The 27,690-nt window shown below is 41.9% G+C and overlaps 6 protein-coding genes across 6 annotated transcripts; 3 read left to right on the forward strand and 3 right to left on the reverse strand.

The window, feature by feature from the left end:
* Window positions 1–927: 927 nt before the first annotated feature.
* Window positions 928–4,082, forward strand: EAE98_009748 (uncharacterized protein; the record flags this gene model as incomplete). The annotated part of the gene is made up of 2 exons (XM_038957369.1): window positions 928–2,809; window positions 2,889–4,082. The coding sequence occupies exons 1-2, from the start codon at window positions 1,121–1,123 to the stop codon at window positions 4,080–4,082; spliced, it is 2,883 nt and encodes a 960-aa protein (XP_038806308.1). The 5' UTR covers window positions 928–1,120.
* Window positions 4,083–4,979: 897 nt separating this feature from the next.
* EAE98_009749 (uncharacterized protein) lies at window positions 4,980–5,842 on the forward strand (the record flags this gene model as incomplete). The annotated part of the gene is made up of 2 exons (XM_038957370.1): window positions 4,980–5,265; window positions 5,331–5,842. 2 exons carry the CDS (start codon window positions 4,980–4,982, stop codon window positions 5,840–5,842), a joined length of 798 nt encoding a protein of 265 aa, XP_038806309.1.
* Window positions 5,843–11,809: 5,967 nt separating this feature from the next.
* Window positions 11,810–14,759, reverse strand: EAE98_009750 (uncharacterized protein). Its single transcript, XM_038957371.1, has 8 exons — window positions 14,459–14,759; window positions 14,169–14,340; window positions 13,898–13,997; window positions 13,493–13,742; window positions 13,182–13,262; window positions 12,322–13,129; window positions 12,104–12,187; window positions 11,810–12,035 (listed from the first exon to the last, which is right to left on the reverse strand). Exons 1-8 carry the CDS (start codon window positions 14,613–14,615, stop codon window positions 11,993–11,995), a joined length of 1,695 nt encoding a protein of 564 aa, XP_038806310.1. The 5' UTR covers window positions 14,616–14,759; the 3' UTR covers window positions 11,810–11,992.
* Window positions 14,760–15,563: 804 nt separating this feature from the next.
* On the forward strand, window positions 15,564–16,403 carry EAE98_009751 (uncharacterized protein; the record flags this gene model as incomplete). The annotated part of the gene is made up of 2 exons (XM_038957372.1): window positions 15,564–15,795; window positions 15,856–16,403. 2 exons carry the CDS (start codon window positions 15,564–15,566, stop codon window positions 16,401–16,403), a joined length of 780 nt encoding a protein of 259 aa, XP_038806311.1.
* A 2,617-nt stretch (window positions 16,404–19,020) lies between these two features.
* On the reverse strand, window positions 19,021–19,381 carry EAE98_009752 (uncharacterized protein; the record flags this gene model as incomplete). Its single annotated transcript, XM_038957373.1, has 2 exons — window positions 19,021–19,238; window positions 19,336–19,381. 2 exons carry the CDS (start codon window positions 19,379–19,381, stop codon window positions 19,021–19,023), a joined length of 264 nt encoding a protein of 87 aa, XP_038806312.1.
* Window positions 19,382–21,078: 1,697 nt separating this feature from the next.
* On the reverse strand, window positions 21,079–21,459 carry EAE98_009753 (uncharacterized protein; the record flags this gene model as incomplete). The annotated part of the gene is made up of 2 exons (XM_038957374.1): window positions 21,079–21,214; window positions 21,263–21,459. 2 exons carry the CDS (start codon window positions 21,457–21,459, stop codon window positions 21,079–21,081), a joined length of 333 nt encoding a protein of 110 aa, XP_038806313.1.
* Between the last annotated feature and the right edge of the window lie 6,231 nt (window positions 21,460–27,690).

Here is a 27,690-nt window from a genome sequence, read left to right on the forward strand (position 1 = left end):
GCTTTTTGGCTCTTATCTGAGAGCCCTGGAGAGATTCGATGTTTGTTGTTGTTGTTGTTGTTGTGTAGTAGGTGGGTAGGTGTCTCGATTCTGGACGAAATAAACGGCACACCGAAAATACAATATTATTTCCAAAATTCTCTTTTTAAATTAATAATCAATATTTTTGATTTTTAATTGAATCTGATAATTTCATAATTAATAATTTATAATAAATTTTAAAAGCATGTATTTTATTTTATTATTTAAAATTCTTATGCAATTTTGAAATAATAATATTTTAAAGAAAGTCTTGATTTTAGCAGATTTGATATACCGTTTTTCTTATCCAGAGTAAGGGTATGTAGATATACATATAGGAATTCTTGTATCTCATTTATTACTCAAGTCAATGTATTCGAATGCAAATTCACTTGATATCAATATCAATATCGAGATTGATCACCTCATCACCACCTGCACCCAAAAACTGTCGGTGAAGCAAAGGAAGGAAGGAAGGACTTTAATCGAGACCGACAGTTGGTTGGATTAATTAGATGTGGGGTAACCTTGATGTATGAGAGGTCGGTTGGGTTGGTGGTTGAAGAAAAGGGAAGAAAAAAATGCAGAAAAATTGACCGACATACACACTAGGTATCATATCATTCATACCTACCTACATGTACATAATCAACGAGACGACCAACACCTTCCTCATCTGCTTTTCGTTCATAAGGTAGATTTTCCTGGACGAGGAGGAAGAAGGAGGTTTCTGTTTTTGGAGGTCATTTTTGAGGAGTTTTTATTTTTTTTGTTTTTTTACACACTTTTGATTGTGATTGATTGGTTGTTTGATTGTTTGGAGATTGGAGATTGGAGATTGGAGATTTGCTTGGGAAGGAAGGAACGCTTTGTCTTTGCTTCGGTATACGAATTGTTATATCAATTTCCTGTTATCGATTGGTACGGTACTGCTACTTCTTCTCCTTCTTCTTCTTCTTGGTGGTGGACGATACATTAAGAATTGACGATACTTCTGTACTCTATTGGATAGTAACAATTGAAGTTTTCATTTGTTGCATATCCTATCGTGTAGCTAGTAAGACCATTACCAACACAGGAAGGAAGGCAAAGAAAGAACATGTCAGGTGAACATCGAACAGGGCAACTAACATCTGGCGAGACTACAGCAAGGAATTCGAGGGAATTAGAGATTGTAAATCACGAAGCATACGACCGGCACGAGGAGATTGGAAACGATAATAGAGGAATTCCAAAAATTGTGATTCCGCACGAGAACGAAACGGGGATTTACACGTTGGATACGAAATCGGAACAGGGGAATTTGGGTGCGAGCAACGTTCGGATGGGAGAGGGAAAAATTGATACGGAATCAAAGATATCAAGAAATTTGGAATCGAGAAATCTTCAGTCGGAAACTGGAAGGTTGGAAGTTCCAAAACTTCAAACCGTACCTCAAAATCTCAACTCACAACCAGCACCAAGAACATTTGGATCTTTCTTCGCTATTCATTCACCAATTGCTACCAGACCGCTCAAATCACTTCTTCCATCACGTGGACACAAAGAGAAGACTCTCCCAAGAAGTATGAGAGGAAGTTTTTTCAATTCTCATCCTGCGCGAGAAGAGATGGATAAGAAACCTCGATCTCTCAAGAGTTTCATGGGCGATGAATGGTATGATCGAGTGATGCGATGTTTATCACCAATCCTTGCCCTCTTACCACCACTCAACTTCATCACAATTCATTACACCTATTTCATCGTAACTCTCCTCATCACTTCTCTAATATTCTGGGGCTCGTCGACTCCTTCCAAATCAATATCATATGTTGATTCGTTATTTCTGGTCACGTCGGCAATGACGGAAGCGGGTCTTAATACGGTTAATCTGAGTACGATGACGACTTTCCAACAAGTTATTCTTTGGTTGTTGATCGTAGTTGGGAGTGCGATTTTTGTCAGTGTGGCGACTGTGAGGACAAGGAAAAGAGCTTTTGAAGTTAGATTTGGCGAGGTGGTTGGGAGACAGAAGGAAGAGAGGAGGAGAGAAAGAATGAGGAGTGGAAGTCGAGAGGCTATGGGAAGTAGGAGGGGAGATGGGAATGATCTAATGGGAGCCAATTGGAAGTTCCCTTCGACCAGTGGTGGGAATGGAAGCGGAGATGCTTTAGAGATGGAAGAAGGATTGAAAGTCCGACCAGTTGGAGGGAAAAGTGATGATAGTTGTATGACTGCCATTTCGGAAATCTCTCCTCATGGTGGCGTACCCAGAGATACGGGAGATCATATTACGTTTGCACCTGATGCATATCCAGTAAATGGAAAAGGGAAGGCAAAGGATATTACAGTTGGTAGTTCCAATAACGAAACTGCAACACCAGCTCGATCAACAAACTTCCAGTTTCCTACATCCACCTCAGAAAACACAATCAAGCATCGCGTTCAAGAAACCAGTGCATCACTCCATCACACCCAAACAGGCCAGCAAGATCTTGCTCCACTTCAATACCCTTCATACCTGAATTCCAACACCACAGGCCGCAATGCACAATTTCATGGTCTTTCACGAGCCGAAAGAGAACACCTAGGAGGTGTCGAATACCGAGCTATATCTTTTCTAGCTTGGTTAGTTCCACTATATTTCATTCTCTGGCAAGTGTTGGGAGGAATTGGATTGGGTGCCTATATGGCTTATAATAAAAGTAATGTTGCGCTTGAGAATGGAATTAATCCATGGTGGTTGGGAGTTTTTAATGCGATTAGTGCATTTAATAATTCAGGAATGAGTTTATTGGACTTGAATATGGTTCGTTTTTTTCTTTCACCTTTGAGTTTTGTTATTCCTTGAGGGTGTAATTGTGGGAAGCAAAAACTAACGAGAATAGATACCTTTCCAAACCTCAGTCTATACCCTCCTAACGATGGGTCTTCTAATTCTTGCCGGCAACACAGCATATCCACTCTTCCTCCGTCTAATTCTCTATACCCTTCTCAAACTTCTCGATACATTCCCCAACTTACTTTCACCCTTCCAACACCATAAACCAACACTCCTCTTCATCCTCCGCTACCCTCGTCGCGTCTATACCAATCTATTCCCCTCTCGTCCCACATGGTGGCTCCTCTTCATGGTCATAACTCTAAATAGTATCGACTGGGTTGCCTTTGAGCTCCTCAACATTGGCAATTCCGCAACTCAAGTCATTGAGCCACGCTACCGCGTTCTCGATGGACTTTTCCAAGCAATTGCAGTCAGAAGTGGAGGATTTTATATCATAAGCATTCCAAGTTTACGTATAGGACTGCAGTTTTTATACGTGGTTATGATGTATATCAGTGTCTATCCGGTTGTTATCACAATGAGACACAGTAATGTCTATGAAGAGCGGAGTTTGGGAATTTACAGGGGAGATGTGGAGACGGATTCTAATACTTCGAGATGGGGGAGAGGTATGAAGCGAATTAGGAAATCAATAAGTGGAAGGGATATTGGCATACCTCGTACCGCATCATCAAATTCAAACCCAAACTCGACTTCGTCCCCCAAGGAAGAAACTACAGGTACTCAATTCATCCATCACCAATTGCGCTCCCAACTCTCTCACGATTTGTGGTGGTTGACACTCGCGACTTTCCTTATCGTTTGTATCGAAGGGTCGTCGTTTGAGAGAGATCCCATTACGTACTCGGTGTTTAATGTGATTTTTGAGGTGGTGAGTGCGTATGGTTGTGTGGGAATTTCGACGGGATTGCCGGATCAGGATTATAGTTTTTCGGGAGGAATGAAGACGGCGAGTAAGGTTGTTTTGGTGGCGGTTATGGTGAGGGGAAGACATAGGGGGTTGCCGAGGGCGTTGGATAGGGCGGTTAGGTTGCCTGGGTGGGAGGGGGAGGGGTTGGGTGGAGAGGGGGGTGGAGAGAGGGAGGAGGGGGAGGATGCGGTGATTGGGATGTATGGGGAGGGAGGGAAAGAAGGAGAAGATGGGGGGAAGGGCAAGGGGAGAGAAAGATCTGAGGAGGGGAGGGGATTGAGAAAGAGAAGATTTAGTAGAGGGGTGGTGGGTAGTGAGGAGGTTTAAATTTGATGGATAGATTTATGAGGTATTGATTAATGTACCTAGGTAGTCATTAGAAGTCATGATTTGGTTTAAAATTATGGGATGGGATGGGATATATTGAATTACGAAGATCAGATGATGAAAATAGAGAAACAAAGAGAGAGAATACCCATGGTATAGATTGAGAATAAGAAAAAGATTAAGAATAAGAATAAGGATAAGGATAAAATTAAAAATAAGAATAAGAATAAGAAGTAGCTTAGTCGATTAGCTCGGTTCAGAAGTAGATAATACAATGAATGTGTTTTGATACATGGTAGGTAGATATACTCCGTAAAGATGTGGTGTTAAACGAAAGTAAGAAATTCGAAGAAGGAGGTAAAGCACGTGAAGTTCTTAAATCCGTGCGGGGGATTGCGTTAGTGTGAAGCTTGTCCAGACCGAACGCAATGAGACACCGAGAATCACAATGGCCTCGAGAGTATCTCCCGATATAGTATGGTTTGGAGTATGGATCCCATTTCTTCCTTTGTCATTCGTCCTTCGTCCTTCGGAGTACAGTCGAAAAGGGAAATGCTCTCTGATAGGGCAGAATATCGGATTCCTCGGTTGTGTTTCCCGGATAGGAAAATACTCTCTGGTTGGATATCTATGATATCGATAGAGGACGAAATGAGATCTCAAACATCATTCACTGTATCAACGATGGTAATGATTATCAAGAAAATCAATGGCTTCGCAAGGAGTTTATGTTAGATCCGGTTTTCGTCCTCTCTTGTTGTAGAGTTGAAATTGCTATAAAGATGTTGTGTATTCCACTGACAGATAGGAAACTAAACTGCAGATAAAATAGATCAATTATCTTCAGAAATATATATATCAGACGATTAGCCCTCGGGTTGTCATCATTGATCAAAAATGTCATCCCGTACAATTGTTCTCGTTACTGGCGCAAACAGTGGCATAGGCTATGAAGCCGTGAAAGCCTTTCTTCAATCTACCAAACCATACCATATCCTCTTCGGCGCTCGTTCTTTGGAAAAAGCTCAAATTGCGGTTGATGATTTGAAGAAGGAAGTTCCAGGTTCTAAGAACACAATTGAAACACTCGAGGTTGATCTCGTGAGTGATGAGAGTATTGAGAAGGCTTTTGAGACGGTCAATGAAAAATATGGGAGAGTGGATTCATTGGTTAACAATGCCGGTATGTAACTTTTTCTTCACTCGTTGTGGAAATGTAAAAGCAAAACTAACATTCTTCCCTCCTAGGCGCAACTTTCGATATCGCATATGTAAATGGCAATGGAACACTGCGTGAATGTTTCAACAACGCCTACGACGTCAATGTCGCCGGTACTCACGTCCTAACCTCCACATTCATCCCCCTCCTCTTCCAATCCTCTGATCCTCGTTTGATATTCGTTACTGGTTTATCAGCGATCAATCAAGCCGCGCAAAAATATTTCCCCACGCCTCCACAAGCAGCTGGGTGGCCGAAGAAAATCGGCTTCGAAACAATCGGATATCGGTGTTCGAAAGTGGCGCTTAATATGCTGATGTTGGATTGGAATCATAAGTTGAAGGCGGATGCAGTCAAGGTTTGGGCGGTGGGTCCGGGCATGTGCGCGACGAATCTGGGGGGGTTGAGCCCGCAGCTGGCGTATCAGATGGGCTGTGAACATCCGAGGAGGGGTGGATTGATTATTAGGAGTGTGGTTGAGGGGGAGAGAGATGAGGATGTGGGGAAGATTGTTGGGAGGGATGGTGTGGTGGATTGGTGAGTGAGAGGGATTGTGATTGTGATTGTGATGGTGGGTAATGTTGAGTACCTAGGTAAGGAGTATGAGTTATTAGTTAGTTATTTCTTTCTTTTGACATACACAATGTTTTCAAACAATTCATGCGTCTACTCTCATCTTCCTAGAATGGTAATGTATAGTGTACTACAATATCTCCTGATTCCAACAGCATCATCCAATCTTGTCAAGCTCGTGCATTGATGGATATGTAAAATATCTAGTAAACTGAAGTCCTAGACCAAACTGAAGCTGGGTCAACTCTCTTAGGTTCTTTATTTACTATTCTGTATTCTGTATTCTGTATTCTGTATTCTGTATTCTGTATTCTGTATTCTGTATTCTGTAATCATAAAAATTCATGACTACCTTATTAGTGGAGGTCGCTGGTTTTTTGTTATAGTGTATAAGCTGTATATATAAAACAAAACTGTGTATATAAAGCAAAACTGTATATGTGAGGTAAAACTGTGTAATTCAAATATACTTTGTACTCCCCATAGGAAATTCATGAGATAGGTACTTAACACAGATTATCACCCAGAGGTGGAATAGGATATTTTAAAATGGAGATTGAATATTAAAGTTGTTTTAATGTCTTTTTGAGTGTGTGGTTGTGGTTATGTTATGTTATGTATAGTTGTAGTTATTATTTTGGGGTTGGGTATTATTATTATTGTGGTTATTGTGGTTATTGTTGTTCTTTCTGTATGGGATTGTTTGAGTGTTGGTTTGGGTGTATGAGGGGAGTTGGGATGAGATGAGATGGGATGAGATGGGATAGTAGTTAGAAAAAGGAAAGAAATATCTATTCTTAGCTTTTGGAATGGGTGAGTGAATGAGTGAGTGAGTGTATATCTAGTAGGTTGTAGGTAATGGCAAATAGTCCCAATAGAGATGAAATTCTTGCTGTACATACCTAGAAGGGAGATGGTCTTGGAGTTGGAGTTGGAGTTGGAATGGGAATTGAAATTCTTTGGCGATAATTGAGAGTTTGAGATGCTTCTGGATTTGGGAAATTTAGGAACTTGGGAACTTGGGCGGTATGGAATAGATGGGATTGTAGGTAGGGTGGGTAATTGAAGAGGGATGGATATGGATGGTGAGAAGGGCGGGGAAGGAGGAAAGAGGGGAGGTGGGAGGGGAGATTGTGGATTGTAGTTAATGGTAGATGGTGGATGGTGAGGTAAGAGGGGTAGCGAGATTTCAAGGTCGAGATAATACACCAAGTATTTAAAAGTCCAAATCCTAATCACGCATCGACGCAAAACATCTGTAAGAATGGAGATGAAGGGAAGACATGCAGTATGATGTTTTATGTTTTGTTTGGAGTGTCGGAGGTTCTTTTGGCTAAATTTGGGTTTATGGGTTTGGGGGATTGGATTGGATTGGATTGGATTGGATTGGATTGGATTGGATTGGATTGGATTGGATTGGATTGGATTGGATTGGATTGGATTGGATTGGATTGGATTGGATTGGATTGGATTGGATTGGATTGGATTGGATTGGATTGGATTGGATTGGATTGGATTGGATTGGATTGGATTGGAGTAGGGGGTTTTGATGTTGAGTGCTATTTTTTTCTTGTTGATGTTATTGATAGAAGGTTATTAGTGTTGTTGGGATGATATACATTTTTTTTCGTTGTTTTGTATAGTGCAGAGGATGGTGATGATGATGATGGGATGGGGCAAGTATTAGTACTTGATTGATATTTGCGAGGTGCTTGAAAATGTATGTATATCTGTATGTTGATGAGTCGGCGGAAAGGAAGAAATACTCACACATGGGTCAATTGACAGATCCAGCTTAGGTCTGATAGGCTATGGAATAGTTCATGAATATCACGCGCCTTTTGTAATCGGATACATGATCGAGGTGGAGATGTTCTTGATCTATTTCTTTGGAAGGGAGAGCAGACAAGAGATGATATTCATCCACATTCATTGCCGAATTCCTCGAACCGTCATTCACTAGAAGTAGAATCGAGAGCCTGATAAGATCTACTATAAAAGACCCTTGAGGGTATCTATACCCTTTTTCTCCATATTCTAAAAATCAGCAACTCGATAGAAGGTTCACTGATATCCTCAGGTCTTGCGGATGATATGATGGGTGGTTGTTGACGTGTGTACTTTTTTCTTCTTCTCCTTTTTCATTTCCGGGTATTATTATTGTCAAGTAAAGTAGTTTTGAACTGGATGATTCTTCCTGTCTTACTTGTTATTATCACTGTCTGTCAATATTTATCGATTCTGTGATTTAGTAAATTTTCTTACTATCAGAAGGATAATTTTGTTGCTAGTTTTGGTTGATGGTATCCATGTTGAACAGTATAGACCTGGAGTTGAGAATGAAGCTACTCACACTTTAGTTACGAGTCTGATCGCTATACTATTCGTCGTCTTTGCCCGCCTCATTGTTTGTGTTTGTTCAATACCTGATTCATATGTCTGTGCTAAGATATACCTTGATAAGATATATTTATCATAGGGCTGAAATAAAGCAATAGACGACAGGCTTTCCTCTGGAATATCAACAGGGATGGGTATTATTGTCTAATGCTAATGCATTCCTGTCTGCCAGATACTTTCTCAAAATTTGTCAATGATACCGGCCTTGAATCTTGATTCTTGAATCTGAATGCCAACTGTACACTACTCATGGACATAAGACCTTCTTTGCATCGCAGCTTTGGCTTTTTCCAGTGTGGGCTTGAGTTTATATTTAAATGAGCTTCGGTCTTTACTTTCAATCGCATGTGCGATAGTTCTCTTTTGCATACATTCCCGAGGTCTTTGAAGGGCTTCCAGTGAATCACTTTAATATTCTGAGCGAGCGGATATTGTTGAGGCTGGAGTAGAAAGTAGATCGAGGAGCGGATGCACTTCCTTGGTTGTCTGGTGGAGTTCCTCGGTTATTTGAGGGGTAAGGGTAAAGATTTATGAGAAGATTATGCGGGGTTTCTGTGGTGAATATTGAATGTTGTGGAACATCTACTCCTTTCCTAGTTATTTAAGGATTCTGAGCGCTTAGAGAATTTCTCTTCTTAATCATTCTTGTGCAAACATGAGATGATACATGCAGGCTACTATCTCGAAATGCTCATAGGAAGACATGGCATTAATGTCATTTTATGTTGTTAAGAGCTTAGGATTTGAAAACGGATTCTAACTAATATCTGAAAATGAAGTTTGAATTCTCGACAACAAATGTTGTATGTAAGTTGTGCATTGTTGTCAAAATAACTTGTCGATATTTACTATCACTTTATTTCTTGTCATTCACAGCCAATACGCCTATTGTCTGATCAAGTCTAGTTCACCTCTCCTTTTCACTTCGTGCTCCTGAATTTCGGTTCGTCGAGAAATCTCGAGCACCTGAAAATCCGTATCTGCTGACGCCTCACTTGTGCTTGGCCATTTAATGTCAGGAACCTGATCTCTTTTATACCTTGTTCGTGCCATTTCAGTTGATGGTAATTTACTCTCAAGTGGGATAAAGCGGGTACAATCATTCACTTCATGTTTTGAAGTGCAGGATATTATGATAGGATATTCAATATTGCAAGAGGCTTAAATCGTTTTGATTTCTTTTTCTGGATATAGATATCAATGAACTTCTAGAAGCAAGGAATTCAAGCAATCTGACTTACCATTAAGATACCACGTTCTAAGGATTTCCAATCGCAATACTTTTTGTGATCTTGCTTGTCCTTGATGTTGTGAAAGGTCTTTTTTACAGCATCGGGTTACTGTTCCCATCGTTGTCAGATCCATAAATGCTGTCAGTTATTTTAGTGTGCAAATCCTCGAAGAAAAAACGATACAATCAGATGAGACAACAAGATGTCATCCTGCAAAAAGTCCAGATACTTTGACTCAGGTGTCGTAGCTGCAATGAATACAACGACGTAACGACGTATAGCTGAAAAATATAGATCAGAAACCACGGCATGAGCCCTAATAACGCAAGTGGATTCTTTGAAATATAAAGCACATCCGCATGGTTAGGAAGAACCTTTATAGAGGAGGATATGCATTTTCAGGAGTAAGAACTAGTCATGGAACCCAAAGAATAGCTTAGTGAATAGAAGAAATTGGAATGGACAAGACCAGCCCGGGCGGGGTTTGAAGATCAAGATTCAGCGTGATGTGGAGAGGGATATATAAACATAGATAAGTAGGAGTTTGAACACATAATGACCTGAAAAATAATCAAATCAGAGATTTAAAAGACTCAGTGTTGTTTTTCTTGATGATCTCAAATCATTAAAAGTAATTTCCAGATAGAAGATCACTAAATTCCGTTACTAAATGGTCTTGAAATTTGTGGGATGATGAGCATAATGAGACTCAAGTGTAAAAATAGTTGTCGCTGTCAATATCGAATCTATTGCCCACTATCATTCCAAACATAATGGACAAGAAATTTCGAACGATAATGTAATACAATCCATTCTTTGAACCTGCCATCTCTTTTCCCATTATTCGAGGGCAGCTTGGTAAATGTTACATTTAGCTGCTGTCGCTCTTTAATTCCATCCTAACAACTTGTTGTCAATATTTTCTTGTCATTTATTCCCCAAGTCATGATTTAATATCTATGATGGGATTTCCAAGAAGCAAAAAGTCTGCGGAAGATGCTTGTCACAAGCTTTCTTGAGACTTTGTACCACTGGAGCCAAGAACATGTTATGTCAAAAATGTTCCCTGTCTGGGTGGTCTTTATATAACCACTCTTTGCCAGATCCAAGGCTATTCGTTTGCTGAGGTATGTATCTGTTATTCACTCGATATATCTCAATTAGAGTCTTAACCCATTAATGAAGCTTCAAGGTACATATATATATGTAGAGTACTCGCATTCTTCAGAGCAAACTACGAAGATGAGTCTGCTCAGCAAACATGGCCAATACCACAAAGATATGCCGCGTTTTCTGTTCAGATGCCTGTATTTCGAAGCTCAAATAACGGGAATGGTAGAACCAAGAAGTTCATGACATATACATGTGAAACTTTTAACATTGCACTGTCATATATATACGAAGTATTTTACTATCACTAGATTACACATTACATACAAGGTAATCGAACGCAGGCTACAGCTGACAACATTAATTAATTAAAAAACACCAAAAAGAAGGAAGCAATCATACGCTCAAACCCCGAGTAAACCAGGTCAAAACTAAATATGCCACATCGTTCTTCTCAAAACCACTAACTCAATAACACAGTAAAAACATGATACTGATTGACATTGTGTCTAAAGATAATGACCAGTTCAAATCTTCGTACATCTGGGCCCTTTTATAGAAGTCTCAAGCTGACGATCTCACGACCCTCCAATACAGGTATACACTTAGCGAATATCAAGTGGAGATAGGTGAAGTGGATTAAAAGGTGATCATTCACATCTATTTCATTCGTGCTAGTTCTTGTGATTTCTCCCTATTCCCTCTAATGAAACCTCAACATCCGAAATCCTCTTCATAGCGCTTAAAGGTAAAACTCTTACAAATATTCCTCTGCCACTAAGCGGAGACCAGAACCACAAGAAAATTCCAAGACCAGCATGTGTGCCGTGTAGCAGGAAAATCAGACCCGTCAAGATCTACTACTCAGCATTTTCCCCTCCATGCAAACCTTGACCAAACTACAGGAGCTCCAGCATTTAAGACCTTCGATATCCAGACAATGAAACTCGCAGGCGGCGGTTGATCAAAACAAAAAGCGACAATATATCATCGCCGAAGTCCCTTCACTGTCAAATCTCACACTAGGGTTCTGAAATGCCACATTATGAACGCGATTCGCATCTTGATGTAGTACGACGCAGTGCGGTATTCTCTAGTCGATTCCCCAAGACAGGACAAAAATATCGAAGGTGCAAGTTACCAAACCTAAGACGTCGAATCCCACTTTGGTCATCCATCCACTTCAATATGTGACCCGTGTGAATCATATAAAAAGTAGAATTAGCCTGATTATAAAAATACATAAAAATACAATATGTTACACCCTTCCCACGCATGAGGACGTCCATCGCTATGCAGTTTTCCTTTCTATTTTTACCCATGTCCTTTTCTTCAATCTTCGCTGCATCCAACCTTTCCAAAAAAAAAATAGTCCGCTAAAACCTCGAGATATCGCGTCCAAACAACCAATTGATTGCCCTGTTGTCGTTAGTTTTATTCCCCAACGAAGTTTAACAAGAGTAATAAGATAGAGTATGAGAACTTACCAATACATAGGGATGAGGATTTTATTCCTCCAGCTAATGGTTTGAGTTAGATATGCACCTCTCCAGATTACCCATGCTGTTCTCCTACATTTAGATGTATCGTTAGCAATTAAATTCCTTAGAGTTCTGTACGACTTCGCAGATATCCAACCTCCAATCCCATTTCTCCGTGTATCGAATCATCAAGCCTCAAAGATAAAAATGTAAATCCCACATACCCCTTAATCTCTCCTTTTCCATCTGTCTGCATAATCGCCTTCATACCCCCGACATAAGTCATAACTCCCATATTTCTGAAGGTGAATCCTTTATCCTCAGCAGCTCCCATCTTCCCTGCCTTGTCCATTTTATTAAGTCTCTTACCGAGCCATCTCGCTTCCTGGTTTGCCACTTGCGCGGTAGCTGGTAATCCCATATCTCCCAAGACCGCTACATCTCCCAATGCGAAGACATCATTCATCGTTGCTTCTTGTTGAGTTTGTTTTGCCCCGTCTGGAGATGAACGAGTAGCCAATTTAACCCTAAAGAAATTATCAACCATCAATCCACCCGTTTTGGGACTTCTTCTCAATTCCCATTTTTTATCTTCCGGTCTCTCCATACTCTTCTCGCTATCACTTCCAGCCAAAATAGCAGATTGAGTAGGGAAAGTATGAACCGAACTCAACGCCTTTTCGATAAAAGGATTCATCATCAATCCCGTACTCCAAACACACATTCCCACACCTACATCACCTTCTTCCTTCAAATTTAATGTGAATCCCTTTCCTGCGTCTTCTGGATTTTCTCCTTCCTTGGGCAATCCTCTTCGCAATCCCAAGATATGATGTTCAGTCTTGATCTCAATTCCATCTCTTTTGAAATGTTCCAACGCGTAGTTTGCAAGATTTTTATCGAACATCGGAAGGATTTTTGGCGCAACATCATAAATTGTTATCTTTATGAATGAGGTTAAAGAAGGGTAGAGAGTGGAGAGATCTTCATGGCAGAGATCGAAGAGTTCGGCTGCGAATTCGACGCCAGTTGCTAGACGGGAAGTGTTAAGCGGAATTCAGGGAGATAAATAGAGAGAACTTACGACCGCCGCCTACAATGGCGAAATTCAAAAGTTGTTTTCTGAGAGAATCGGAACTGGTTGGTAATGCAGCTGTTTCGAAACCTGTGATTTGGAGAGTCAGTAGATGTTATTCTCGTCCCCAAATTTTTTCCTTCCTTGTCAATTCCTCTTAATTAAATGGCGCTCCGCTCGGCCACTGCCATGGAGGTCTCTTCGCTTTGCTCTAGGGGATAGAAACTCGATTTAGCGAGAGGCCGAGAAAGGAGATTGGTATCGTGAGAGCAAATTTCTCTTCCCTCGTCCATCCTCCTTCAAAAAAGAAATGAACCCACATTCTAAGATCCTCTTTCTGATTTTTCTCGCATCCCCAACATCCTTCAAAAACAATGCATTTTCTCTGACCCCCTCAATCCCAAATGTTTGACTATAGCATCCAACACTAACCACCAATTTATCATAGCCGACTTCAAATACTTTTCCTTTTCCTTTCTTTTCTATTGTTGTGGAAGCGGTTTTGGGTCTCTCAATTGCGTTTTCTTCTACTTTGATAGTTTTCTTATCAAAGTTTACGTCGTCTGCCCACTGTGGTGGTGAGGTTGGTTAGTAATCCATATTGACTTTCAACGTTTGTGAAAAATGATGGAGCAAAGCGAATCCTGTTCTTTGGTAGACAAGCAGTAGAGGAAATTTGAGCCCCATTTAACACATCATCAAGGAAAGGAAATAGACCGACTCACCCCCTGCCAAAACTCGACCCCATTCCCTCTCGCTCCCCATCCACCCCATCCGCCACCTACTAACCCCCATCCTCTCCATCTTCCCCTGCCTCTCACACTCCTACATGTCGCGTATTAGCAACAATCCATGAAGTCCTGCCCTCTCAGATACACAAAATCTAAGGCCACCTCCCCTCTCGGCCCGAAATAATCAAGCCCCAAGATCTCTCATCAATCCCTGGACAGAAGCACCCACCCTCTCGAAAACCCTAAGAGAAATCCAAATACTCACTCAAGCGCGCTTCTAAATTCCAAAGTTCCCACAGCCGTACTAGCCAATAACGGTGTGAACACAAAATATGACCGTGGAGAAATAACAACTGTTTGATATTTCTTAGGATCCAGTTGACGAGAAAGCGTGAAGCCTGACCAGCCCGAGCCAAGAATTAGGACTCTTTCACGGTCTGTATGTGTTAGTAGGCGGACCGGTGTGTACTGGGCATTGAATATTGGGTTTCGAGAAAATGAAAGAGATAAGATATATGTATGAACGGATAGGAGTCAAATAGAGGGGCTACAAACCGCCTTTCGAAGCGTCGAGTTCACGTGTTGAGATACATCTTGCACCGGCACTCAAGCCCGGTGCCTGTCCACATTTGGAAGTCGATATGATTTTGGGTAGTCTCCCAGCATATAGAGCCGAGCCCCTAGTTCTCGAGGTAGCTAAACTACAACTCATTATGTATCATATAATGTTCCCTCCCTTTGATGTGCAATCCACCAGTCTAAAAGGCCCAAATTGTAGAGGAATATCAAAGATCAAATACCAGAGGAACTTCTCACTGAATAATCACGATACAGAAATAAGAGTTAAAATGAACATGGTGAGAATTCCGTACCGACTTTCTCCGAATTTGAGTATTCAATATCGATTCGATATCGTGGTGATACGGCGATGTGTGGATATGCTTGGCGAAGATGACCTCACCTCCACTGAATTTGCGGATTGCGGACACAATGGAAAGTCCGTATTAACCCGAAGAATGTTACAACAGGTGTTGAAAGAAAGGGGTGGTACAGATAAATGTTTCGCAACGAAGTTGATGGGATGGCAGTGCAGTTATAGCTTTCAACCCAACCAGACATTCAAGCTATAATTGTCGAGGTTGTATACCCCTATCGTCTCAAGACCTACTCTGTATACCTACACGCAGAAGCGAGGTTCGATCTACTTACAATCCCAATTTCGTATGCTTCTAGCAAGAGTATATCGAATTTGTAAATCAATATTGGCGATAGATTTCGCAAGGTGACACACACTTAGGTTATCGATAACCTTTGTCTTTAAGCCATTCTGAAGAGGTTAACAGGAGAGCTTCAAAGGGATTGAAATGTGGAAACAAGTCAACTATCAGACAATCAGGAATATGAAGATGAATGAATGTCAATAAATTTCCTATCCACCCGACGTGTGTTTGCGATAAAGTCAATGAATTTCTTCTCTACGGGGCAAAAATAGCTTACCCCAGTCAGTGAGATTTCAGTAAGGCTGAAGAAGGTTAATCACAAAGCTTCAAGCTTCAAGCTTCAAGCCTTGTATCGTAGAAGGCTCCCAAATACAAACACAACATATAACCGGGTACAACCACGACAAAATTATTCACGCCATCACACACATTCTTATTTCATGGCGCCAATACGTAGATATCTGCGCATTAGCAAATATTCTGTCCTCGAATGTCGCATATATGTCGACAATCCAGCTTTGGCAGAAAGTTGGCTACTCAATTCAAGAAACCCAATCTTGCCCCGAGTCATCGAGAAGGTTCGTCCACTGGTTCTGCCAAAGTTGCGCGAGGAGCAGGAAAGGAGCAAGTCGAAAGGAAAGAAAAAGGGCGTGAAGGATGTTGTGAGTGATGGTGAGTGGAATCGCTGAGAGCGTCTACAACAACGCAACATCCATTAACAATTGTCGGCAGAGGACTTCGAAGTATCGATATTTTTGACGGAAACCAGTACACGGCATTCTATCATTTTCAAACACAAGTATTTTCGAGATAGAAACAAGAAAGCTTTACAGTCGAATTCCGACAAACTTACTGGCAATACGAATGATGCGCCAATTGAGGTAGCTGATGGTCCAGCGATTGTGAGAGAAGCAAGCGAAGAATCGTTTTCTCTACAAGACATACCTGAAGTAGGAGATGATTCAGATTTGTTCATTAGTGAAGATGAAGGGCCTCGCGGATCAAAACGTTCAAGAATTGGGCGGGAATCTACAGACTCTGACTTTGGTCCTCTAGCGAAACGTCGGAAAGATGGAGAAGTATCAGAGGATGATGACGACAAAAAGAAGATGGCAATGGATACATCTTACGATGGATTTTCAGTGAACGGTCGCGTGTTATGTTTGGTCGTCAAACGGAAAGACAAAAAGGGCAAAGCTCCAGCTGCCAATGGAGGTCAAGTAATGATGGAGGATTGGATCACGTCCACGCAGATGCCACCACAGCTAGATGATCTATGAGATCCAAATTTCCAAATTGCATCTACTCGCATACAACATCCAATGAAAGGCAGCTTTGGGGACTTCCACGACTGCGGAAGAGCCATAACCGCATCCCCAGACAAACCAGTGGTCTTGGTAATGCTTACACGATAATCAAAAGATATCTGGAGAACGGACTTCCAATTAAACCTTTTATTTCAGAGAAGCCAAGTCTTTTGATATGTAAACTTTTCAAGAGAAGAAAAAGTTAAAATGTCCGCTTGTCAAACTCGGCGAATTTGGAGACACATATTGTCCGAAAAGGTCAATAGTTGAAAGCACTCTCGAAGGAGTTTGGCTTCAGTGCCTGCATCTTCGTGCCTCTGCCCAAAGCTCTGCTTTACCGTCGATCATTTTACCGTTATATGGTGCTATGGCAGATTGTGTGACGATTGGTTCATCGCGGCATTTGTAAGGTTTGGGTTATCCCCGTTTCGTAGTGAACGTCTGTGAGAGTGTCCTGGTTGTAGATCTAGACCTCCATCACCCATAACTGGCCTTCAAACCCGGGGTAGTGTGTCCTGATGGCCTCAGCTCAACATTATACTCTTCTAAGCACAAACTTATTATCTGGCGAGCTCTTGATCATCAACTCTCATACGTGTTGGGTTGGAAGACATGCAGGTGCGAGGAAGTTGAAGCATGGAAGATGGTCAGCGCAGAGTAAATTCGACCTGATGCCGATGTCACAATTTGTCCTGTATGCTCAATCTTTATCATTGGCCTATCAAGCAAGAGCCACCCCTAGCTATGTTTTGCAGTTAAGTGCATATGGCAAGTTACAAAGTGAAAACCGGCAAACAAATAAGACCAGAGATGACAGCTACAATGATCTACCTAAGCAACAGAGCCCAAAGATTTTGATGAGACAAGTGTATTCACTTCAAACTATCTTTCATCAAGGCGAGGACAAATCACCAAATAGAGTTATCACACGCTTCTGTCCCTGGATTTACTCAACATGGTCCAAGCCCTGATAGACTTCTCTCTCCGGGTCCCCCGTTCCCTCTGCCGTCTTCCCCACAAACGATATGGCACTGAAGTGCGCGCGGACCAAAAGAAATTATACAAAGTATGGTATTTTCATCCGTTGTGTGTACGTACGAGGTGAAAGAATAGTCGAGTTAAGATCAGAATTGAACTTTTGATTGGTGCGGGAGAGACGCCACCCATGCGAACGGACGGTTTGTTTCGTACACAGAACTTTTCATCACTGGGAGAAAGTATAAATCATATTTGTCGGGTAATTATTCCATCGATAAAAAACATCATGGCGTCTTGATTGTAGTGTAATTGAAGAGTCCCATTGGCAGCCATCGGCTTCGGCCGAAATGCTGCTCCGAATTGGTTCGCCGAAGAGGCTTTTCGCTTTCAGTCGATGATAGCCGTTTGCTTAACTCCCCGAAGTCTATTCTAACGTGAATTCAATCTTAACCGACGATGGTGAAACGGACCAAGGATCCTTGGAGGACCGTTGGGAAAACATGAATGGGTGAAATATTCCCAGTGGTCTGGCACCAAGAAAGAATGGTGTTAGATGTTGAAAGACTTTTACATCGATCGACAGTGTCATCATAAGCCCTTCGGCTACATTCTCTCTATTCAGTGGGAATTATCCCGTCGGCTGTTTTTTCCAAGGCTATGGGGGGAAATTCCCACTTTTTTGGTACCAATCACGTTGTATTTAGATGAAGAATTGTCCACAAGTACTGTCTCTAGGCCAATATGCTCGGACGTTGGCAATTTTGATGATGCAAATCGGGAAGTGACTATTGAGCCTGTGATCCCCATTATTCTAGATCTTGGATTCATACACTTATTATTGAATACATATAGCTTATAATGCTCCCAATATATTGCCCAGACTCTCAACCGTGTCACAGACAGCGGGGTATAGGTGAGAATTGGCGTTCTGGGTGGACCATGTGGACACAGAAACGTTTTCACTGGTATTATGATGCTGCAAACTGCTAGGACTGTATGAGCTGCATATCATCGGCGCTGTGATGGTAGATCGAGAAGTCAGAGGGTTTTATCGTATTCTCAGTTTAGCATCAAGTTGAATGTATGTGGATACGAATTATTTTTATTCTCCATGGCCGTGCGCGTCTAGCCATCGCATTCGCGTCGCCGGAGCGTCCGAAACTTCCATGGAATGCGACGGGAGACATCTGTACATGCCGTCTACGTCATAGTCGTCGTTGTTGACGGTTTCTGGGCAGTGGGCAGTGGGCAGTGCTTTTCTTTTTTTTTTTTTTTTTTGCTCCATTTTCAAAGAAACAAGAATAACGATTACTGGTTTTGTTTCTTGTTCTTGCTAAATTGAGTAGCACATTGTTTGCGATGAGGTTTATTCGAGTTTGAAAATGTTGAAGCTAGTTTCTTTCGCATGCAGGTACATTGAACTAGTTACCATATCATTGGGAAATTATTCCACACCGCCCAGCTAAGACTCCTGACCGCCTGCGGACTTCGTAGTCTACTAACATGATCTCAGTATCACAGTTCAGAATCATCTCAGCCTCGTCTGCCCATGAGTATACAACTAACACCCCTACTTCCCACGACTACGCTAGCCTTCCATTCACATGCAAGCTCAGTTAGTACCAATCCTCTCGAAGGTCAAATTCCCACACCCAACATTGGTCTCGACTGTTACAATACATCCGTCGGCAAGATCGGCTGAGAAAGAACAGGTAAGATATTTTCCAGTGAGGGTCTGGGGTGCGCCATTGTGATCGAGGGGCTCGGAATGTTGTGCTTTGAAGGTACCAACTGTCGTGGAGTATACGTTGAAATAGCATGCTTCTGTTGCTATGACAGAGAGAGGGTATGTTAGGGTTTGGGAGTGTGGTGAAGCTGGGGATATACTGGGATGGAGTGGAATGAGATATCGACGTTGGGGACTTACGGTGAGTGAGGAGAGTGATGGCTGAGAGGAAGATTGAGAGACGCATTTTGAGGGATGTTCAGTTCTTAGGTTGCTGGATGGAGCGATGTGATGCTTAAAACTTTAGATATCTAACTTATATTGAACTAGACTGCTATAATAATGATATCTTTATACACACTCCAGAACTCTCATGTCCCATTGCCACCTGCATCTCCAACTCACGCTCACCGTGCCAACTTTACGAGTTTCCAACCCAGTCTCTGCGTCTTCAGTCTCTCGACATTCGCTATCTAGGTACGAAAATCCTACGTCTTGCGTGCATATATAAATCTGATAGATATCATACTCGCTCACCCCCAATGATATCTTCAATGTTCCCCGTTACCCTGATATTATCAGATCATAACTTTTTGTTTCTTGATTTCCACACCGGACCATCGGTATCAACATTCCTTAAAGCGGAAGGAACAATTGTTATTTGTGTAATGAAGCTTGAAATATTGCTGATATGCAGGGCGCAGGCTAGGCGCGTCGGGCCAAGGGCTTCGGCTCGGGTGCCCGGGACGGATAAGGAGATTGATGTGCAGAGGATGATACGAGTGAGTGGACAATAGATGGGTGACTGATAAGGTAGCGAGAGTTTGATAAGGAAGGGTTTTGAGGACGAACGGAGATGATTGGATTTGGAATTGGAGAAAGGGAAAAGATAATTGAGATACCTGGTCATTGGGTATGAATGCAAATACCTAGTATTCATCATACTCGTAACCTCGTACGGTATTCGTAAGGTAGTGAGGCTTATCGTGTGCTCTCGTATGCTCTCGTATACTATCGTATGCAAACCCCATCATACTTTCAACACGGATGAATATTCTCGGCACGCAACCTCAGCCTCGTATGTTCCCATCCGTATTTAACCACTAGGTCTATTCTGATCTCATCACCACAGCTCAGCACCTCAACCCCCCAAAAGCTAATTTTCTATACACGAAGGATTTTTCCGGGGCAATAAATTGGAAGTGGAAATGAGTAAGACGGAGAATAAGATGACGGGCGCCACGTCGGGCGCTTATCTTACAATCCTACGCGGGCGGGTAAGCTGGGTTCCCGAGATGGATATTCTCGGTTCCTTCCTGGCGCTTACGAGGAGGGAGGGGTAAGTAGAAGGAGAGTTTTCAGGTTTGAAGGGAAGGGAAGGGTTTCGGTTTGAATAATTGAGGGATTCTTGATTAGTTATTGATGTGTGTTAAAAATACACATGTATGTGGTTTGAACAGTACTAGTCTAATGGGAAGGATTTCTCAAGAAGCTTACTAAGTGTACTCGTGTTTTAGAAGCGATAAACTTCGTAAATTTGAAAGTATATTTCGAAAAGGACAATCAGCTCCGATGACAAAGTCCGAATCTCGAAACCTTGTCGTATTTTCTAACATTCGTTCAGAATTCAGGTGAAATCTATGATCAGGTGGGTAGTGGGTAGATGATTAGAAATACAACAATTGGAATGAAACTTGGAAAATACCCATCAATACACTTCAAGCGACGGAGTGCCACCTCTCCTTACATTCTCAAACTCGACTAATTGATGATGATTTTTTCGTATGCCTTTACGTACATCTTTCCTTGGACTTCCAAAGTTCCCATCTCATTCGTGCAATTCTTCTATTATCCGAATTCGAAAGAAACTTTCTGTAGATCTCGATCCCTTTCTAGGAAATCTTCAAGTCTACATCATTAAAAAGGTTGACGTACGTGAGCAGTTCAATTGCCTGTCCGTGGGTATCCGCCATCCATCAATCTGCTCGTAAGACCACCGACCATAATGGTAGCGGATGGTATTGATTTCCCATCCGCAATCCAAGAATTAGTGCTCAACCTTAAAGTTGCTTCAGAACTACTGAAAATAGATATTCGCAAATAAAGTTCAGTACCAAGCTGTACGTACGAACATGCGAAGGTTGAACGAATGGTGAACTGGCACGGTTCTCGTTTGAGTAGCTTCTCATTCCAAGGCTTGGGATAGGAATACTCCGTCTCGAAATCCCCTTTCCCAGTTTCCATCTCCTTAACTAGAAGATTGAACTCACCGCCTTCGTACCGATATGATCCATCCCCTTTTCTAACTTCAGAGTCAAGGAACATCCTTTTTCCAGAAAACCACAGCAAGTTTCTAGAAAATTGCCTTGGAGCTTTTGGAAATTAAGCGAATGGATGTTTTGGTTTGGAGATCAAGCAATATCCTAGTACTCCACGTGGAAGAAGTTGACAGATTGTTCTTTCATTCCTTCTAGTCGCTGATCGTTTCTCGTAGAATGATGAGTCGTACCGTATAACTGGAATGTACCTTGCGTACCTGAAAACATTAATTTCCCACAGTCTGGGAAGTTTGGAAGAGTGACGGTGCGGTGTGAGAATTGTCGAGGAGGAGGAGCGGTGAGCTTGGCGGAGGTGAATTAGGAGGTGGATTCGTTGTGACTTGTTTGTTTGGAAGGATCAATATTTTGTTCCTTTTTTGTTCCTTTGGCATTCTGGACTACTCCATAGATGGATTCAAAGATGTGTAGTTTCAGCGGGCCGTATCTGTAGCCTGCACAGGACACAGTTCTTCTATCAACAATTTTTCCAGTATCGATCATTGCCTATACTACAGGCATACGTTGCAGTACACATCACTAATTCGTAAGCCCGGATTCCCAAATCTTCAGTGGCAAATTAGGTGGTTTCAACGGCATCTTCAAAAGTTCAAAACTCCTAAACTTCAAACCCCGAAAACAAAAAGGGAAAAAGAAAAACACGAGTACCTTCCACATGCATACACTATCTGCAAAATATCCGGAAATACATGTGTGTTCAAACTCAAACTTCGTCCACACCCCAGATCCTAGATCAAGCCATCCGAGTTTCCCATGTGTAAATACCGACATATTCGGCGTTTGCCTCAGCCCTGAGCCTTGAAATTCTCGCATTAATACAATCAATTCAGCGGAGACGAGTTGAAGCCCTGAATCCTGATGTTGAGAGAACTTCAATGCTTTTGATGTAAGCTTCCATGATTCCATACATGTAATCTTCCCCCCCTTGTCCATACTCGCCCCATAAACAAAGCAAACCTTCTAGAAGAAATTTCGAAGGATTTTGTTGAGACTCCACAATCTTGAATCCACCGAGCCACCGTACTCTGCGGCGTCAAGGGAGCTTTGAAGCAAGCAAAACATTCCAATGGTTCCATGCAAAAAGCAAAACCAGGAATCCCTCATCACAAATCAGGGACCTGCATTCGTATCTAAACAAGGAGACCAAGTACCGTTTACCGTGCCAGCCCTTTACAATTCGTGAGTGGTAATTTATGAAAAACCCCAGGTGGAGATCATCTCAGTGGCTGAGTGCATCTTGCAAGGCGGTCAAGAATCAAAAAGAAATTTTAAAATTACATACATATCTCCAGCTCCACGACGTGGGTGGAAATTTCGCTTTTTCTAGCCAGTTTGGGGAATTGAAGATAACACCCATGTCGACCTTTTCAAGAGTGGATCTCCTTTTCATCTGCCCCTCTGTAAAGGAGAGGAGGTTCTTCCATTTTTGCGAGAATTGCCACCGGTGACCGCATGTTTTGATACTTGCTTGCTAACTCCTTTACTTCCTTACCTGCGGAGTCACCTTGAATCGTGGTTGACTACGTAAATAGATAATATCTCCATACTCTGTATATGCACAAATTAGATATTAAGTACCCCGTCAAGCACGAAATCGGCTCGTGCGGAAACATGAAACGGGTTTGTTGTTTGTTTGTTGGTTGAAGCAGAATTGATGCATAACGACTTAGAGTATTCGTTTAACCCCTTCATTTCATCCATAGTCCATTCCTTACAACCATAGCTCTCAAATTCCATACACACTCCATACATTTTCATCTCATGTAAAATAAAAATGGGGACTTCTGGAAACTTCCGAGATGGGGTTTCAGAAGAGTTTGATACTCACCGTCAGGAGGTCACGGTCACGTTTTGGCATTGAGTATGAGATTGAGGTGGATTCAAATCCATCTGAAATGTGAGATTATTCTGAGATTGATGCGTTACGCTTGGCTGTTGAGATTCTTCGAATGGTGTTGGAAGTAGTGGAGTACATGTTATGCTGACGGTATGGGTTTGAAAGAATGCACACGTGCATGCGTGCGAAGGCCCGTCGAAGGGTGGAGTCACTGGAGTGACATGACTGTAGATGTCCTTGATAGATTTACTTTGTGTGAGAACAGGGCTATACGCAGGTACACAGTGAGTGGAGCATGACCCTGATTTTCACCATCTACAATTTTCTAGAATTTTTCTGTGAGATGGTCAGATAATTAAATTTATTTGCTTCTGATTGGCTACATTTTGCGAGGTTTGTCTTGGAGTATTTGGAAAGGCTTGGTATGTGGGGATAAATGGTACGGAGTGGCCGAATGATCTTCGCTTTTTATGTATGTTATTAATGTATTTTATGAAGATTTCTTGGTAGTTCGCAGTGATACTTGGCAGGACTTTGTCATATGCCCAAAGGGGCCCTGGGAATTGAGGCAGAGAATCTTCGGGCAGAGGTTACATGCAGCGTGAAGGTGTACTGGCGTCAAATATCAAGATTATTTCACATTACCAGTAACGGCGAGGATGATCCTACCAACTCGGGTGGATCCTCAGTTCGATTGGAATCCCATGGACAAGCTTTAGGTAAGCTTTGAGTACATGATGAGGGGAGAGAGGCACTATGAAGAGACATACGAAGGATAGTGCTCTATCAAAACGTTGAAGCTATTGATTCCAACTCTCGGACTAGCATATTTCGTCCAAGCTGAACTTCAGACTGGCAGATATATCGAGATCAACGTGCCAAACTCTCGATCTCGAGTTCTATGCGACGTCAAAGTAGTTAATGTGCCAAAGGGTAGCGGCGCACATAGACACATCAGCTCAAGAACTAAAGATGAAAATGCATGTAAACTTGGTGATTCTCAAAACTAACTGATGTCAATGTCAATATAACGAACCATTTCCATAAACTATTTCTGGAGATCTCAAAGCTTGGCATGTGTAAAATCTTGAGTTAAATTTTATTCTCACCGCATTGAAATCTTTTCTCCCAGGGCCGAAATCAAGCGCAGGCATCAAGAACGAGATAAAGCTAGCTGCATGCAATGGTGGAATCATGGTGACGTTTTTTGGGGAAATTCGATATCACGAAGATTAAAGTTGGCGGTGAAGTTTTTCTCTCATCTTTCTCGGGTTCGGTGGATGGTGGGAAATGAAAAAAAAGCTTGTCGATAACTCCGCTGTTGCATCATAATGTGATGTACTGATTGTCGTCTCCGCATCGGAATATCATTCGGTACAATTTGAAAGTGGGAAGATAGTTCTTCGTATTGATGTGATCAGGCTTCATCAGGTTTTGATCATTGAGCAATCATTGCTCAGTGGTTTGACCCATTCCGAAGAACAGGTAAAGATGGATTATACATAATAAGATACACAGTATAGGTATACTTGCACTTGAAGATACTTTTTTTTACCCGAACATATCGAAACGAGATACATGAACCCTTGTTTTACTTCAGGGTGAATAATATTCGGTTATCGAGGGAAAGAAAAATTGCTGAGATGAAGGGGATCAGAAAAAGCCGTCAAATTGGCGAAATTAATGTCCGAGAGCTCAGACAATGACAGGTGCCATCAGCAGAGGAAATCTTCAAATTTGCGCGACAAACGCCGATCTACACCATCACCTGTAAGAAAGTAAAAAAAAAAGGGATTTTAAGCTCTCCAAGACTTCCCGATTTGAGAATGGGCATTCCTTATGTGGAAACGGCGACATCTTCTTTCGGAAGCGACATTGTGCAAAAACATCAAGAAAGGAATAGCAGATGAGTTGATTTCAATAACCTCAAAATTTACATCTCCACCTTCCAGCTCGCTTGATACTCGGAGAGTCGGAGGACAGATAAAGAAACGGAGCAGGAAACATCCGTTTCGGTGTCTTCGGCACTCAAAAGTAGTCTGATATTGGAAGCAAGGGCATATATCTCTGCAATTTGCGATTTCGCGCGACAAACGCAGGGGCTGGGGTTACATTGATGAGGTATAATTTATGTGACTCCCCTCAGCCTTGTATCAGGGGATTTGCAAGTCTAGCGAGGGGGAGATCGTAAGTTTCTTTTGTTGGTGAGGCATGCTCTATCCACCCTTCTCCGTCCAGGTGACTTCTAATCCTTGACTTGGCATTTTAGGTTTATGGGCCTTATGGAGATGAGATTCTGAATTTCTGAGATTCTTCGCATTCGCATGTGAGATTGATGTCAAGAAATTGGATATCTTGGAATCGTATTTTCTTTTGTGGTTTAGATGGAGTTGGTTTTGCGATAAGAGAATTCGATCAGAGAAGGACTCGAGATTATTGAATCTATTGAATGTTCAAGCCCTATGTCTTTCGTATCCCAAAATGTCGAGTGTTGCTTGGTAACTGCTTGGTAACTATGGACTCACTACTCAGCCACTTCGCGTGAATTTATGGTTTCAAAGCCCGCAATGAGATGAACTCGGTTATAGAGTTATATTTTACGGGAACATTCGGAAACATGGGCGTCCATTGAGAAACATTTCTTAACTTTTCCAACAACCAAAACACTAATATTCAGGTACCACAAGCCTCCCGAGAACGGTGTTGAGATGGTAAGCGGCAAGGCAAAAGGAAATCTATCAATCCACGTTTTCAACATGGATATATTTTGGAATACGAAAATTCTATGATCAGTGTGCTATTTAGCCAAATCATCTTGTACAATGGACATGCATGCTCAGACATTGTGAGGTAAACAGCCGTGATGCATATTTAGAAATTGCTGAGCGGTACTGCTGTTAGATTGCTGCATGCACATAGCTTTAATTGAATGGTACTGTACACCCCAATCACTTTGTACGATTTAAGCATTTTTACAACAGATCTTTGCGGGTATGCATGCACTGCTATCTGAATTTAGATATCGTATCGAAGACTCTATTCACGATCGGAGACAGCGGCTCAAGAAAGGGGGCCAAAGCCCAAAATTAAGCTCAACGAAGGCATTCCATTCGTGTTCATGGTACGTGGACAGCGAATTATGACCGCAGACCGTTGAAGTTCTTCCCGATATAGAGATTGGTACCTACAGTAGCTTATGATTGATCAGTGTACGAACGACGCTTATCATCATCGCCAACGATTCCACCAATACAGCATCGAGATCAGGTGAGAAGAGACACGGGAAGGGGCGAGGGGAAACACGGGCTGTAGTCTATCGCATCGGCATGCGAATCACCCATAAGCGAACCACGAACACCCCACATTTGATATAATCGTGGTTTGACCGACAGTAGCTAGGTATGATTTTGGTCATTGGTTATTGCGGTTGATATTGAATGATCATATGATAGATTTGTGACTGATAATCGTAGCCTTGGGTGATATACAAGCTGAGGCGTACATATCCGGTATCGAGCGTCAGCACAGCGGCGGGAAAAGGTACACGAACTTACAAGGCTGGGTTACTGATACGATTCCTCGCAATGCGCAATGCTTGGTTTTAGTAGGCTGAGAACCTGGAGATTTTATTGGAGGTTGCCTGCACTTTCATGAAATACAGTCAGCACTATGCCGCACCCAACCCAAGAAAACTCGTGGGAACTATTATTGAATTCGGTGTTGATTGATAATAATAACATATACAACCAGAAACTGCAAACAGCAAACAGCAAACAGAAAACAGGCTTTTGATGTCAACATCCGTCTATACTCCGTACTCAGCTAACCTCCGTTGGACTATCTTCCTTGCCTCGTAGATCTGAATGTTCGGAGTTTTTTTTACTCAATTGCTCATCAATATCAAAATCCTCATTTCGAAAAGAGTCAAGCCGCCCCTCAATCAAAAATCTTCAGCCTGATCACTTCCTACATCGTAGAAATGTGGATTAGGAATGACAAGGAAATTATTCTGCCATTTATTTTCTGCCATTCTGACCAAACTATTTTCGGCAAAGGTGGACTACCCCTGTTGTCCGCCTGTTGTTACCAAAATAGTACTAATGAGATGATCAAAATAAAATGAATATTACTTTTTGAGTAGACTTGAATGTCTAATGGGATTATAGATCATCTGAATACTTGTGCTCTCGTAGAAGGAAGACATACTCAGGTCCGTGAGAGATAGATTCGTAGACAGATTCGTAAATAGATTTGTAGATAACTTGACAACCGATACATGAGTGATTCGTTAGATGTTGTATCTCTTACTATGGCCAAAGTTTTCCCCAATGTCACGTATAATTCAAATGTCTTTCGCTTCCTGCCCCTTCATCAACTTTAAGT

This window comes from Botrytis deweyae (assembly GCF_014898535.1).
Source record: "Botrytis deweyae strain B1 chromosome Unknown BDEW_030, whole genome shotgun sequence".
NCBI lineage: Eukaryota > Fungi > Ascomycota > Leotiomycetes > Helotiales > Sclerotiniaceae > Botrytis > Botrytis deweyae.

Excerpts from the sequence above, each read along its gene's own strand:
- EAE98_009750 (XM_038957371.1), bottom strand. The coding sequence starts at position 14,615 with ATGAGTTGTAGTTTAGCTACCTCGAGAACTAGGGGCTCGGCTCTATAT. Across the intron at positions 14,341-14,458 it reads ACTCGACGCTTCGAAAGGCG|ACCGTGAAAGAGTCCTAATT; the intron begins GTTTGTAGCCCC and ends TAACACATACAG. Across the intron at positions 12,188-12,321 it reads GGAAAAGGAGAGATTAAGGG|GAGAACAGCATGGGTAATCT; the intron begins GTATGTGGGATT and ends ATCTAAATGTAG.